At 43.1% G+C, this 16,759-nt stretch overlaps 1 protein-coding gene across 2 annotated transcripts in view; it reads left to right on the top strand.

The window, feature by feature from the left end:
* csmd2 (CUB and Sushi multiple domains 2) overlaps window positions 1–16,759 on the top strand; it is a 226,631-nt gene that overhangs the window by 148,135 nt on the left and 61,737 nt on the right. For both annotated transcript variants that reach the window (XM_079368716.1, XM_079368717.1), the window contains 7 exons: window positions 4,882–5,084; window positions 5,719–5,910; window positions 6,947–7,085; window positions 7,230–7,417; window positions 11,291–11,485; window positions 12,259–12,375; window positions 14,138–14,251. In XM_079368716.1, the coding sequence (XP_079224842.1) occupies window positions 4,882–5,084; window positions 5,719–5,910; window positions 6,947–7,085; window positions 7,230–7,417; window positions 11,291–11,485; window positions 12,259–12,375; window positions 14,138–14,251 (1,148 nt within the window). The remainder of the gene's footprint in view (window positions 1–4,881; window positions 5,085–5,718; window positions 5,911–6,946; window positions 7,086–7,229; window positions 7,418–11,290; window positions 11,486–12,258; window positions 12,376–14,137; window positions 14,252–16,759) is intronic.

Here is a 16,759-nt window from a genome sequence, read left to right as displayed (position 1 = left end):
CCCCTCCATTCCCTCATCTTGTCTCTGCTCACCTCTGACACTTGATTAAACTTGATCTCTTTGACTAGAAGTAAAGGGGGGGGGGGGTCCTTAGCTGTCAGCACCAAAATATGGTTTCTAATGATTGTGCAAAATGTTTAGTGCACGAGGGAAACAAAATATCCGTTTTCATTGGTAAGTGATCCAGTCATTCTGTCAACATGTGTTTTTTTGTTGTTGTTTTTTTTATCATGTCTGAAAGTACTCCCATCCTCCCACTCCACCTCCCCTCCCAATCATTTGTGTTTAACAGAGAAGTCCGCCCACTGGAAAATATTACTCACATCAGCAGGAAACATAAGGGAAGAAAGCGATGACAATAGGGACATGTTGTGATGAAAGTAAAAAAAAAAAAAACAATAATACAAAAACTTTCAGTGAAGAAAGGGAGAGAGAATGGATTAGTGAGATGAGCAGTAGGTGAACCAGCAACTCTACAGAGGACGCTTATAAAGGGAATTTAATGCAACATAAACTTTATCGACATTAACAATATTGTCTCGACCTACGTCTCGTTTAAAATGATATCGATATATCGTTAAAACTCAATCTATCACCCAGCCCTAGTATTTGCTAACAAAACAAAGAAGGTGTCCATGTTGCTTTTCTGACTTGGAACTGGAACACGCTCAACTCAGGTGTGACGTCATTCCCAGCTCCAACTTGTTCCGAGTCAAATGGAAGGTAGCAGAACCCCAAGTTGCTCCCTCTGCCTCATCTGCGGGTTGTGTCTGAATGGGTCTGTAAATACAGATGGACACATGATATAGAGGCCAATGTGTGACTGGGTGTGAATGGGGAGGTGTGATAGAAAAAGAGAAATGTGTGTGTTCATGCAAAAGTCAACATCTTGCTCCGCTCCTGTATCCCTCACACAATCTTTTCTTTCTCCTTATCCTGCCCCCCCAGGCCTTCACGCTCAGAAAGTGACGTGAAGACGGGATGGCCAATTTAGATCTTTTATGAAACGAACCAATTATCCTTACATGCAGCCCACGTCCATCCCACTGCACAGAATAAAACCCCTCAATCCGTAAGAGCTTTGTCTGCAATCTCTTCTTCCTGCAACCTGGCAATGATTAACGCTGGTCTTGTTTTTCACTTCTTTGCCTCACCCTATATGCTTTGCTTCAACATACCTCTTCTTCTTCCAAACACCTTTCCATCTACCTTCTTCCACATAAGTCTGGAACAAGAAGACAAAGCCATTTTTTTTTTATCTGACAGTTCTGAAGGTTGCGTTAGAACGTGAGACCTGCAAGCACATGAGGTCCAACACGTGACTGCTGCTTGAGTCCAACATTGCTAATGCTAATCCCCAGAACCTTCTTTCACCCCCTCTCACATCTGTACTACAATGTGCACAGAATCTACACATACACGCTGTAATAGTCTATGCAGGGAGACATACATACAGTACATTAAAAAAGATGCTCTGTTATTCATCTTGGCGAATCATGTGGAATTCCTCTGTGTCTCCAGTCGAGGGTGTAGGGAGGTGGAATGTAGCTAAAACATAACACAATTTGCATAACAAGCATGCACCTGCCTAAGGCAACTATACGACAGGGGTGGAGGGCTATGAACAAAATATGTGATTGATTGGGACTGGAGGGGAAAGTAGGGGAAGAGGGTACTGGGAAATAAGTGTTCCCACTTTAACTTTTGAATTTCATTTTTTTTAAAGCCTTAAAATGTTTATTTCTTCCTCTTTGACTCGTTTATTATTCTATGGCCTTGCCGTGTTTAATTGTGTTTTCTTTTTGCTGTCCTTCTTAAGCTCTGTGATTTTGAAAAGTGTTCTGTAACCGAAGGTTATTATATTATTTTAACCATAATAGAACGGTAAATGGACTTGAGCTTAAAGTGTTTTTTACACTGCATGTCACACCTACCCATTTATCCCCTTAATGTAAAGTGACCATCAGAGTAACTAATACCATACATAAACATTCATACACCAGCAACCAAGCGGCCGGAGCATCTTGGGTTTATGTGTTTTGCCCAAAGACACATGGGAAATGTAGCTGCAGGAGCTGGGGATCGAACCCCCGACTTTCGTTAGAGACTGAGAGACTCTACAAACTGAGCCACAGCCGCCCCAAAGACAATACAGTTATTTATAATGGGAAAGCATGGACTGGTGTTAAAAATATATATGCATATCATCTCTTCATCCTCCTTGGAGGATTATAGAAATACACACTGTGGCATAACAAGATGTAACTGAAGAAGTTACTGAAATAGTTCAACATGGTACATGTCACCTCTGCTAAAGCCGTTGGCAGAGGGTACTGGGGAGCGTTCCATTAAAACTCATTGTGCTTTACTAATGCATTTCAGGGTGAATGCACCTCCCGCGTGCTCCTCAGCGGGAGCTGCTTAAGTAGAGTGAGTCAGTCTCACACAAACATATTTGGATTCAAAGCACCGAGGGGTTTGACACCCATCACCCCAAGATTAAGGCTGCTGCCACTCAAAAAAAAAAAAAAAAAAAGGTGTCTTCTCGAACTCTTAATCGACTATAAACTTCAGGGTTTGATTTTCTGTGCCACAAGACAAAAACACAGCTGTGTGTTTGGCAGCAAGTCACAACTTGTCAGCGAGGCCCAGAGCGCGACGAGTTTGATGTCTGTTCTGACTTTGCTTTACTGCTAGCATGTTTTAAATACATGTGCAGCATTTTGCTGGTCTTAATTGTTTTCATTGAGCTTCGAAAGGATTACTGTATATCACAGGGTGTTATCTATGCTCCAGTGGATATTAGCAAGAGAACTGTGCACAGAGCAAGGAGTCCAAATAATAGGATTAGTGATTTTCACTTTTCTTCGAAGATGAATGTTTGAAACATGTGATGCGCTGCTCTGTGGAGATAACAGGGTTAATGTTCAAAGTCTGTGTTGTGCGTCTCTTGTTCCTGCATTTCTCTCTGAGGCGTTAATGCTAATGTATGGGCATGTAATACAGAACACCCTTCACATATATATGTCAGTGTACTTCAGAGCGATGAAGTACCTGTGCGCCTGTCTGCATCTATTTGTTTGTTTTTTTGTTTTTTTTTGCACAGGCATCGCATCAGGGCTTGTCAAGTAGGTTATGTACAGTATCCACACACCAAGCACATTGTTGAGTAGCCTCTGGCTGCTGCTCACACATCAGACAATATGGGAATCGGGAGTCTGACACCAATTATGCAGAAACGGTGGGAACTTGTTGCTAAACCCGACATATCAGTGGGTTGCTGTTTCTCCTCTGCATCATCTGTAGCTTAAGGCTGTGCGTGTGTATGTATGTGTGTGTGTGTGTGTGTGTGTGTGTGTGTGTGTGTGTGTGTGTGTGTGTGCGTGCGTGCGTGTGTGAGGATACATAACGCACAAACAGTACCATGCTTTCATCCAGGATGAGTAGGGCAGAGATTACCATCCAACTCATAGTTTCAATGGGATTTTAACTAAGGGACAGATTCACAAGGTAAGGTCGAATTTAGCTTGTTCATAGCTCCACAGAGGACAAAATTGAAACTGAGGACGAGAGTCATAACGATTTTCAGTGACTTTTCATCAAGACATGATCATAGTAGGTTGTTGTATAAATACGTTTGAAATGGATATACAGTATGATTGTGTTTCTGAAGTCATAACGCCCACACATTTCATAAAAGGTGGAATCCATTCCTTCTATTATCTTGCAGGAGAATTTTTCACCAGCGAAGCTTTCACTGCAGGAAGCGATCGCGAGTGTTATTCCCCAAGGAGCTCAGACATTCTTTGACACGCGTGCGTGATATTACACATCATCTAAGAGGAGCGCTTGACATGAAACCAGACACAGTGTTTTCTTTAGCTGTAGTACATTTGAAGAAACTAAACCGGGTTGTTGTGATGAACACTGCCAAGTTTAACCAAGTGTTTCCTTCATTTTGAGAAACACCTTCAAAAAACCGTTGAATCCTACCGTTTCCCTTTTATTTTTTCGTCGGCATGTGAGACAGCAGTTTGGTTCAAAGGAAGAGAATCAAAGGTGCTAAATAAAGTGAGCTGACATAAACAGGCCGTGTTTGTAAAAATGTTGCAAAGTATTATAAAGACTTAGCTGCAGGATAAAGCTGCCAAGAATACTGTTTGCCTTACAGTAACTCTTTCATATGGAGTGAAGCATGTCAACATTACTGCCAGTCTCTCATTTGTTTCGAAAGGAAAGCTTTCTATCCTGTAAGTCCTTCTGCAGCTGTCCAAGTCACATACTTATTATTGCACAAGACTCCAAGCAATATATCATTACGATCCACTCCGTTCAGGCTTCCACACTTAAACACACACACAGACGCAACTTGCAGTGCATTTCACATCCAGAGGACCACCAGCTGCCTGACAGCTGTCTGCGCCCGAGTGAAGGGGAGATGTTTTGACAGCGTCGTCTTTCTGATGTCTAGACTGCAACTATTAAATGCGGTGGCAGACGCATCTGCTTGACTGACATTGCAGAACATCTATTGGAACGCTCTGGAAGTTCAATCAGTGATTCACTTTCAAACGTTATTTGTTTCCTTCTTTCATGCGTTGCCCCGAAACTGTGATTTCTCTTCTTCCCTCTGTTCTCATTGATTCCTTTTAATCCCATTATCACCTTGGCTAAGTTGATTATTTGAAAATACTCAGTAGTTTGATGAAACCTGTTTTAGTTGCTCCTCCTCTGACGCGTTCTGTTTTACTTTTAACAACTGGTGCCTTGTTGTATCATCACATAAATGTAGAAGATCTTTGTCTGCATAAAATTGATGGGGGGGGGGTTAAGCATAGATTTTTGTCACAACCTGTAAAATTATTTCTTTTTCTTCAACAGCCTGCATTTCCTGGTTTTCCACACGGAGGAGGTCCATGACGTACTTCGAATCTGGGACGGGCCTCAGGATGGAGGGGTCCTGCTGCGAGAGCTGAGCGGCTCCGTGCTGCCGCCGGATGCCCACAGCACCTTCAACACCGTCAGCCTGCAGTTCACGACGGACTTCTTCACCAGCAAACAGGGCTTCGCTCTGCAGTTCTCTGGTGAGGATGAAGTGGTGTAATGGAAATATGGCGTGAACTTGGGTCGAATGACTGAGACACACAGGTTCATCAGTAAAGTCCAAACAGTAACTGATGGGTTGAATGATATAAATATAATATGTCCCTAAAGCTGAATCCATCAACAGACTGGATAATATTAACGCAGCATATCACGGCCGTGGTTCTGATCTAACAGACAACACTGAGACTCTGTGCAGGCTGAAAGATAGACAATTTAATGGTCAGTGTGGAGCCATTATATACAGCACAACAGATGTCACAAATTCCTTCCCACTTTAGATATTTCTATACATGGTATGAAGAATCACATTACCTTTACTCTTTAAATGTCAAACCTCTATTTGAGGAACACTTCAGCATCCTACTGTCAACTGAGGCCATACATTATACTTTTGTGATACCTCATATAACGTGTTTCTCTTCAAATATGGTCATATCTTCTCAGAATAAATCGTAGTCTGCTAACAGCAAAATCATCTCTAGAAGATGTAACCAAACTGAACGTATTCACAGAAATTCGTACTATCAGTAACAGAGTGTTTTGTTTTTGTAATACCTTTGCGGATTATTTTCACATCACTGCAATGATCGAGCCTCCCTCTTCCTCCTCCAGTCTCTACTGCAACCTCCTGCAATGACCCGGGCATGCCGACAAACGGGACCCGCAACGGGGACAGCAGGGAGCCTGGGGACCATGTGGCGTTCCAGTGTGATCCCGGCTACATCCTGCAGGGTGCCAACAGGATCATCTGCACTGAGATCAACGGGCGCTTCTTCTGGCAGCCAGACCCTCCTACATGCACAGGTTCACCTTCAGCCTGAGTATTCTCAAATCTGCTCTGTTCCAGTGGAACACTACGTCGTTGAATATCATCCTGCACTTTCTGTGGGAAACGATTTTGTACGTTGTAAGACTTAAACTGATAAACACTGAGGAGAGTAGCATGAAACGAAACGTATTCTGGAAGTATTTTAAGTGTATGAGGACAGCTCCTAATCGGATGCAGTGGACTGCATCACCTCTCCCTCTGCTCTGACTTAGAGAAACAGGTAGACAATACAGATTCCAAATGCGATTACTTAACAGACTCCTTTAAGTGAATCTTAAGGCCGACCTGATTGCTATGCTCCTCAGATGGTTCTGAAGTCAGTGCAGCAGTCAAAAAAGATCTGATCAGCCTTTTTCTTAATGACAACACAGCTTTCACTCAGACCCCTACGCATCTCCCTCTTTTTTTTAAAATATAAAATGTGTTTTTTGTATCATCTAAAAAGTGCTTTGACTTGACAGTGGATATTAAAACCTTATAATTACCTACCGTCGCTTAATTACAACTAAGCTTAATTAGTTTGATCATGTTTTTTTTTTTTTTTTTTTTGATGAGAGAGAGTTACAGGTGAGAAAATGAAAGCCGTGTCATCTGGCATTAGCTTCGGCGCAATTAAGCATCTGTCACTCGTTAGTTGGATGAAGGCCTTAAATCAAAAACAGAAGTAGAGCGATTCTAACTGTTTAACAGTGTGTGTTATGATACCTGCTGTTCTTTGTGTTTTACTTGGAGTCGTGTCACCACTTGTTTTATTAGCGCTTTTATCACAAGCTTGACTCTAGGCACATGTCAAGAAAGTGCTTTTAAGATTATAATTATTATTTTTTTTAAGTAATATCGATTAGAAGAAGTTAAATCATATTAAAATCAAATAATCAACAATAAGACATACTGTCATTAAACTTCAGTATGTTGTGTTCATATATACTATCTAGGGATGTTAAATAGGCTACTTTGAAAATCGAGTTCTGGTGTTGTGGAATTTGCTGACTGATTTCTCACTGCCCACAGCTCCGTGTGGTGGAAACCTGACGGGTCCGAGTGGGCTGATTCTGTCTCCCGACTATCCCGAGCCCTATCCCCATGGCAGAGAGTGTGACTGGAGAGTGACTGTGACACAGGACTATGTCATCGCTCTTAGCTTTAACCAGTAAGCTTCAATCGCACAACATCATTTCCAACATGTTGAGCTTAGAGTATTATTTTTAAAAAAAAGCAAGCCTGTGAAAGTGTTTGACAGCTCCTCTGAAAAAGCAAACGTTCATTTTCATGAAACTCACCTTTCTCTGTCTAGGTTCAGCTTGGAGCCCAGTTACGACTTCTTGCATATCTACGATGGGCCGGACTCTCTCAGCCCCTTGCTTGGTAGCTTTTACGGCGCAGACGTTCCTGAACGCATCGAAAGCAGCTCCAACACACTGTTCCTGGCCTTTCGCAGTGACGCTTCTCTCAGCAGCAACGGATTTGTGCTTCAGTACACAGGTGGGCACCTCCTTCGTAAGAGGAAAGACTTGAAAGGGTATACACCCTTTGGCTAATTAGAATCCAAATATCAGTCTTGTGAGAACTTGGAGTCTGTGTGTTTGTGTTTGGATATGAAGAGTTTGCATCTTCTGAACAGAGCAGTGAATTGTATCCAGTGATATATAAGGCTTCATCCTTTTTCAACTCCTTCTTTTGGCAGAGTGCAAATGGGTTTACACTCTGCTGCTTAGTGACCTTGCAGATTGTATCTTTTTAACTGTCCTGCGTCAACATCAAAAATGAGTCAGAAAAATGTTTAAAAAAAAATAAAAGGAGGGGGTGTCAGTGCTGCAGCTTCACCATCACCGTCCTCACATTTAGTGCCATAGTCTGTTTGGGCGTTGGTATTGATCTGCCCCCCCCCCCCAGTCGCCGTCTAACAAAGAATTATGAAAATAAAAAGCCAGCAGCATGTGTGCTTAAGCTCCGTTTGATCAGCACTTTGCAGCTGCACAAAAGGCTTCTCATAAATTAGAGCAAACAACGCTTTGTTGTCTCACGCTGAGCTTCGCTGACCGCAGCATGTTGTTTGGGGGGGGTGGAGTGGGGGGGACAATTTATTTGCTCGCACAAGGTAGTGTGCACAACACGCATGCTGCAGAGTGATCCCGGACATCCTTGGAAAACGAAACAAAACAAAAAAAGGTGCCAGATGGGGGTTAACATAGACCACAGCATACGTGTGTGTTTCTTTTTCAGTGTCACAGGGGAGCGCCTCAGTGCCTTTATGTTGAAGCCTTTTCCTAACAAATACACAGAAGCAGAACAAGCTTTAAATTAGACGGGGAGTCTTCGCTAAAGGCTTCGCGTTGGAGAACAGTGTTAAATCTTCTTAACCCTCCCTTGCCTCATTTAAAGCTTTTTAAGGTATCAGACGTTTAACCAATTCCTGATCGACCCTGAGCTCGCAGTTTCTTGGCTGGTGTTGGCGTGGATTTGATCTATGCTAGCAATTCAACCGATTTCACAAAGCTCCTCGTTTATGCGATGCACCTCGCCGGTTTCATTAGTGAATTATACATAAATGGAGTCAAACACGGCGTTTTGTTAAGACAGTGTTACAGAGCCTACCCCTTAACTCACTCCAAGCGGTATTTACTGCAGTGTGTGATATTGTATGGCCAATCTGGTAGAGCAGATGGACCCAGTGTGGGGCTCAGAAAATACTCCCTCTCCACACTTCCAATTCTCCACACTAATGAACCATAACCAAATAATACATAAATTACCTCCTCGGTTTCAGACAAACAGCATGGCAGGAAATCACAGCGAGCTGTGGGTTTGAGTGTGTTTGGTGAAGAAGCAGCAAGTTCACGAGTTGGCCCAGTCTGTATTTGGTCAGCCTGCTGCTCAAAAAAAATCACATTACCAAACTTGCCTGAAGTGCTGTCAACCTCGTAACGAACAAACGGTCGTGTCTCTCTGTTTTGTGTCCCTGTGTCGTTAGCGCACGTGTGCTAACACTTTCCACGCCTGAGAAACACTTAAATAACACACGGACATGAAGGTGTGAGGAACATGATGTCCATTGTTGTGTTTGTGTAAGTCATTCCAGATGTGTTTGTTCACCACCTTATTTGCCTCTATGAAGGTTTATTCTCTGATGGGCCCACTGCCCAACAGAAATGTAGTTTTGCTTATGTCAATTATGTAATCTGACACTCTACATTGCATAGTTTTATTTGAGTATTGTCGCATGTATCAAATCGTGTAATGAAAGTCATGTTTTATGACACTACACATTTTAAAGATGTAAATGAGTGCCTCATTGAAGATAATAAAAAAACAATTAAAGCTAGAAAACAGATTCTTAGTCACAGATGAGTAGGAGAAAACAAGTTAGCAGGTAACCTATAGAAGCTCCCGCACACACTGTGTTCTTTGCCTGCTCTAGTCAGATGTGTACTGAAAATGTTTTTTACATTTTTTCAACGTTTCAAAGAAAACTGAACTACGGTTCCCATATCCATCTGTCTCATTGCCACGCCAGATTTTCATGTTACTTCAGTGGAGTAACTGATTCACTATCTTCCACATCAGGCTAGCAATTTGCCTGTCTCATATACCCACACACCCACACACCATAATGTTCACATCTATCTGATCCAACAACCTTTAAACTCTCAGGCTCGCATCACACCACTTAAACTCTGCTGAGTGTTTTTTTTTTTGTTTTTTTGTTTTTTTTCCAAAACCTCTGAAGCCACTTGTCCACCTTTCCCTGCACCTTTAAATGTCCCAGCACAAGGGACTCTGAAACGTCCAACCTCGCTAAACTGACCGACCTTCTCCCCACCAGCTCGTGTCCAGGGCCGGTCCACACCAAGTGCCCGCTTCATCCATCACGCCTCTGCTGTCTCTTGCCAGGTGTGCTGGTTTAATGAAGGCAGCGGCGGGGGAAGGCTCAGGTCTGAATCGGCCCATGAAAGGGCTCAACCTGTCTCGAACAGGTGCCCCCGGGTGACAGGCAGGCAGGACACATGCGTGGCCTCAGCACTCTGTTCAGCCGTGAAGGGCAGCTTCCCGTCTGCTCAGCACATCCACAGATTTCAAGTCTGAAAGTTGGCATTTGTCCAAAGTGCGATATCGATAAAAACTTAAGTAACGCTGCACGTCATGATAATTACTCTTCACACATAGGAATTAGAAGACAAGGGCTTGTTTTATAGGAGAAAGTAGTTTGACAGTATAAATGACATCTCTGACAGTTAATTTGATTAGCGTGTGGTTAAAAAGCAAAAACCTTGAAAAAAAACGACGACATCTTGATCCTGTAAAGAGTTTGAAATAAACAAAAACGCAGTTGAGCACACGCTGCTTTTTTTAAAAACACAATTAGCATGACAAAGAAGTGCAAAAGTGAAAGAAGACTTTTTTTTTTATATATTTACATTTTCAAAACTTTATCAATAAGGATTTGCTGGAGACGCAGTGTCTCGTATTGAGAGCCTGCTTTCAACCTGTTGATCATGTGGTAGTCGAAGCTCTTGCATTTTGTCAGGCTCAAACTTGTCAGTTGAAGTTTTCCTGTCGAATGAAAAGACATCTGACCCACCTTCCTCTCCCCTTTGAGTGCGCGCGTTAAGTCATCAAATATTGAAGTTTGAGTCAAGAGTGCGCCGTGTGTGTGTGTGTGTGTGTGTGTGAGATTGAATCAAATTGCGTCGGGCATTTCTCCTCTGTTTATTTTAGCCATGAGGGTGTGAAAGTGTGCCAAATTGACAGGCCTCCTCACACATGCACATTTCCCATCTAAGAACAATGTGATGGTAGATTGAGCAAGACATCTTTCTTACGACCTCAGGACTGGTGATTGATATGCTCTTAGATTCAGCCTGTGTGTGTGTGTGTGTGTGTGTGTGTGTGTGTGCGTTCCCGTTCACTCGAGAGAGCTTGCGTATGTGCATTGTCTTCTCTAGTTGAGTGCACAGTGAAGTGTTGTGTGAGAGGCTGTTGTGTGCAGTCAGCAGACCTTGGGCCAGAGCGATGCCACTCTCAATCAGGTGCCTGTCTGTCTCCACAGCCATACATACCTCCAGCAGCCACAGATGAAAGGGCACCGTCAAGGGCTGGAGAGAAAAGTGGCAGTCAGTGAGATATATTTACTGGAAGAGGAAAGCACAGAGTAAGGAGGGGAAAGGGAATGAGTGAAGGAAGGAAGAGAATTCAGAATGTCAGCAACCTTGAACAAAAAAAAAAAGCTTCCTTTTCCAGTCTCGCTGCTGCATCTTGATGAAAAAAAAAAAAAAATCTCCCTCCTTTTTTTTTCTGAAATATCAACACACATTCCTCTCTGTTGCTGATTTTCCGCTGCGTTACCTCTCTCCACAGAGAACCCCAGGGAGTCCTGCTTCGAGCCAGGCGTGGTGCGCAATGGGACACGGGTGGGCACCGACCTCAAGCTGGGCTCCACTGTCACCTACCACTGTGACAGTGGCTACACACTAGAGGGAGACCAAACCCTCACTTGCATCATGGGGGGAGATGGCAAGCCAAGTTGGAACAAGCCCAAACCCATCTGCATTGGTAAACACTGACATCTGGAGACGGTTGTTAGGAACACAAACCACATGAGTGCTTATAGATTCATCTCATGTAAACACACATTTCTGATTGTGTGGTTTTTGCACTGAGCTATTGCCTGCCTACAGGTACGCGTGTCGAGCTGTGTTGTTTATGGCTATTGCTGCTCGATGTGAGGGTGCAGCTTTGATGTTATCTGCAGTCTGACTAGAGCTAGATTTCTTTTTGCACATCTGCTCGGCACACTTGTGACCAAACCTGCGTCACGCTGCCTGTTCTCTGACATTTCCACAGCACGACCAACACATGCTGTGACTCTTCCTCTTAAAGCAACTAAAGGATCCCCAACACTACACTACCAAGTCTGGCTCTCCCAGCATGAAGCCTCAGTTTGATGTCAGGTGGAATACATGCAAAGACAAATAGGCCTCTCAAAGGCAAAAACAAACAAAAAAGAAAGAAAGGGAAAAACAACCACACACACACACACACACACACACACATACACACTCCACTGTTTTGGAGGGAGGGCGAATCAGGTCTCATTCTATCCCAGGCTAACCCAGAGGGACACTTGGAAAACATTGCAATTTCACTGTGGCAAACATCTGAGACATCTTCTGCCCAAAGCCCAATCTGACAAGAAAAGTCATTTAGGAGTAATGGAACGGAGGGGAAAAGCAGGAGGTGGAGCAGAAATGGAATCCTTCACTACTGTACTGGCTTTGGACACGTCTTCTCCGTCTGACTCTCTGATCTCTCTGGTCTCTTCCTAGCTCCATGTGGTGGACAGTACTCGGGTCTGGAGGGAGTCGTCTTGTCTCCTGGTTACCCTGGCAACTACAGCACTTCACGAACCTGCCTGTACTCTGTGGTGGTGCCCAAGGATTACGGTAAGCGAAGAAACTCCACATTGCATAGTTTTATTTGAGTATTGTCGCATGTATCAAATCGTGTAATGAAAGTCATGTTTTATGACACTACACATTTTAAAGATGTAAATGAGTGCCTCATTGAAGATAATAAAAAAACAATTAAAGCTAGAAAACAGATTCTTAGTGTAAGAGAAAACAAGTTAGCAGGTAGCCTATAGAAGCTCCCGCACACACTGTGTTCTTTGCCTGCTCTAGTCAGATGTGTACTGAAAACGTTTTTTACATTTTTTCAACGTTTCAAAGAAAACTGAACTACGGTTCCCATATCCATCTGTCTCATTGCCACGCCAGATTTTCATGTTACTTCAGTGGAGTAATTGATTCACTATCTTCCACATCAGGCTAGCAATTTGCCTGTCTCATATACCCACACACACACACACTGCAAAAAAAATAATTGGTGTCTGGAACATCCAGAGTTCCCGCATTTTCACAGCTTTTTTGGCATTTCAATCTTAAAGGTCATAGCTCGCTTCTGGTATGTGATCTGATGCTGTAGGAGCAGCGAATAATTCCTAAAGCAAAATAATGCAGAAGTGAGACACAGCTCAGACAACAAACGTAGAAACAGAAGCAAACTTTTTTTTTTTTTCACTTAGCTGCCCTTGATGTCTGACTGCTTTACTTTTCTGTCTTTATTTCCATTTTTTCCCCAATCTTCTTCTTCCTTTTCTCTTCCCTCTGGCTTTTTAATGACTTATCAGCTTTGTGCCTCTCTGAGGGACAGCTCAGTCCCATCATTGTTAAAGTACACCAAACGGTAATGGCTGGCATGTGTTTTGCTTTGGGGTACTTCCAAGTCCGTTCTTATGAATGGTGAGGTCATGACGCCCATTTGGAGTTCTGAAATGGAGGGGGGCAACCTTTCGTGGCCACTGCCGGCAACATATTCCTCTCAATGAAGCCAAAGAGAAGAGTGCAAAGGGATATAATTAAAATCCACATTTGCATATTCCTTGAAAATGGTGGTGAGGCCCAAGGACAACACACTTGGTGGTGCAAAGCCAAAATTGCTCTCAGCTCTGTTCTTGAAGCATCCCATCATGCTGATGCACTATTCCTTATAATGGACTATTCTCCTCAAATGCAGAGGACAGGATGGGTGTCACTGCTCCCACCGGTCCCTCTTGTCAGAGTCAGAGTGCGGAGGATGTACAGATGCAGACAGAAACTCACTTTGTGATGTATTGAAGAACAAGATCAGCACCGCCACAGGACTCGTCGTCTTCCCTTTTTCATCCTACTTTAACCTGCAGTGTCCCCCCACAAATGGAAACAGCGATATATAGACATAAATTAGATGTGAGGGGGCTAAAAATGTCATATGCAAAATTAGTTAAAGGACTGTTTGAATGGATGAAAGCGAAGTAGTGGAGCTTAGGCTTCACAATGTGCAACAGATTGGCTGTCATTGGCTGAGCCTTTCATCTCGTGACACGCCATCTAGCTCAGGCAGGATTGCTGATCTAGTTGTGTAATGTCAGTTTTAGGTTGTTTTTTTTTTTTGTCATAATGTGCAGTATTATTCTCCTCGCTTGATAGAAGACTGTAAAATAGCTTTTCATAGTATTTTATCTGGATACGACAAAGTACCAGATGGGTATTAAGGCTTTCAGGTTTTTTTGTGATGCAGTGAAAATCTTTTGCTAATTTGAGTTTCCACTGATGGTTGTTTTTTTTTGTTTGTTTGTTTTTTTTGTCTCCTGTCTGTGTTTTCTAGTCGTCTTCAGTCAATTCGCCTTCTTCCAGACAGCTCTGAATGACATTGTGGAGGTCTATGACGGGGCGACGCAGCACTCCCGTGTCCTCAGCTCCCTCTCTGGAGCTCACACAGGTACATAAGCAAACACACACTCACATGCATGTGTGCTCTGACAGTTTTAAGATAACTGCTATTTGGTATGATTCAGCTTTCAAAATAAATAATAATAAAATATATATATATACATATATATATATATATGTGTGTGTCTGTGTGTATTGTTAGATTGAAGATCAGAAAGGCAAGGCTTTGCCTGTGGGATTTGACTATTTGATCTCAGAGCTATTTCTTCACAGAAGAGGAAACTAAACAAAATGTCGTCTTCGTCCTGTCCCCTTCAAGAATCCAGTTAGACTCAGAGACAAATTGCTGACAACAGGTAGAGCTGCTGGGGCTGCAGGTGGGCTCGGGCGAGCTGTAAAATTGTTCAGCAATGACAACAATACCATAAAGATTCATCGCATCAGCAGACTTGCTGAAAAAGAATTGCATGCACATACACCTGAGGTCGTGTCGCACAAACAAATATATCAACTCTCAGGATATAAGCACAGATAGTTATGAAGACAAACGGAGCACTCACACACATGAACACCGGTATACCAGAGGTAAGCCAGGGACATGTCACAGGGATCGTCTTATTCCCTTTCATTAAGAAAAGTGACGGCATGTTTAAATTGCTGGAGGTAAATTCAAACATTTAACCAGGCTTTTTAGAAGCATGTATTGATCTCAACCAATCCACTGCTCTGACCTTAATGATGTGTGTTTGTGTTTGGGTGTGTAAATACCCAGCGACGGTACAGCATTCAGAAACCAAGCTAGAGGAACCGAGACAAACAAAAAGGATGACTGTTATAAGGTCAAAAAGCGAGAAAGGGAGGAAATCTAATTACTTGTGCTGCAACGGCATTGTGAGAATGCTGATGTACAGGTGCGATAAAATGCCACAACTGCATGGGTGGACTGCAAAAAGGAACACGTTTGAACAGCGAAGGTCGTTCAACCTTTCAAGAAGGTTGGAGTGAAAAGGTGTGTGGAATAGGGGAGCTCTCCATTCCAGCCTGCTTGAGCCCTGTGGCTTGACAAAAGCAAAATGATTACTTTGGTTTGTGTCCAGGGCAGCCTCAGAAAATCCAGTTTACAGCTCAATAAACAGGATGCTATATTAACTGTAGACTCCTGGCAGCAAGTTCACAGGGCTCTCTAACCAGGCATGGCACAGCTGAGCAGACACACGTTGGCAAAGGAAGAGAGACTTTTAGCCTGCTTGGACAGAGAAGCTCAGGAACGAGCGTGCACAGCCATAACTAGCATGAAGTAGGCATCACCAGAATTGTGTACCTACTTTAACCGTACAGATCACTGAAGCTTACACATCGACCACCATACACAACCGCTAGCATTTAAAGCTAGCCACCCACCAATGCAGTCTAAATGTTATGGGCAGTAAATGAAGTGTTAGGTCATAAGTATTTCAGAAGTCGATGATGTAGGATGTTATTTGTCGAGCACGGGAAATCGCAGTTGTCAAAACACAAGGCAATATGCTGCGATAAAAGTGAACTTAAAGGTTGAATGTGGGACTGTTTGAAACAGTAGGTGTCACCCTTGAGCACCTGCATGAAAGCAAAACAACTCGAGCTGATTTGTCGTGTTAGCATGCTAATGGTAGCGCTCTTTAGTTTGCTTGTAGCTGCACATTTCATGTAAATTGCGTGACCTACCTTACTTTTTGACTCAAAACCTGTTTGAGTTGTGGTAACAGCTTGAGCTTTAGTTAATCTCTGGCATTTTCTCTATTTCTGCTGTTATCTAAACCAGTACACACCAACTCCTGCCAATGGATTTTTTACTATTGACTTCCAGCCAAAGACATATCTGTCCTTGTGAGTCTTCCATATGGCAGCGTAGAGGATCATTTTAAGGGCAAAGCAGTTTGCAGCTGGAAAGTGGCCAGAGGGTTGATAAGTTACATGCTGACACATGTTTAATCCGTCTGGATGAATACCTGCCCAGCACAGCAAATTATTAAACACCGTCACCATGGTAGCGCTCAGCGAGGCCTTCCTCTAATAAACTACCCAGCATGCCTCAGGAATCCCACTGTGGAACTCGAACAATCATAGTGATGATGCGCCAAAAAACTGTGCCATTTGAGGTATCTCAGAATACTGTCTTTGAAGGTGCGGGAGTATACACACACAAAAACATGAGCAAACACACATGTTCAGGGTAGATTCACTGACACATTCTCTCGCAGACACGCAGATGTTGCCTCTGAGGTTAAGCACGTCTGCCTCCCTCTCCAGTGTGACAGCAAGCAGACACAGAGTAATGGGATCCACTGCAGAGAGCCAGTCAGCAGCCCACTGAGAGAGACACACAAGAATCAGAAAGAGAGATGCTCACACTTAGTATCATGTTCTGTCAACAAATGGTTTTCCACCACAGTAGATGTGTCATGGGGTTTTTCTTGTGTTTAATTACTCTTTGTGTTGACAAGTGTTGCAAGCACTCATACAAGTAATTGCTGTGACATATTATCCTCTTTCTGGGTTTTTTTTTCATTTGTACAGT

Source organism: Symphodus melops, assembly GCF_947650265.1.
Source record: "Symphodus melops genome assembly, chromosome: 18".
Lineage (NCBI taxonomy): Eukaryota > Metazoa > Chordata > Actinopteri > Labriformes > Labridae > Symphodus > Symphodus melops.
This window is presented reverse-complemented; position numbering and strand designations above follow the sequence as displayed.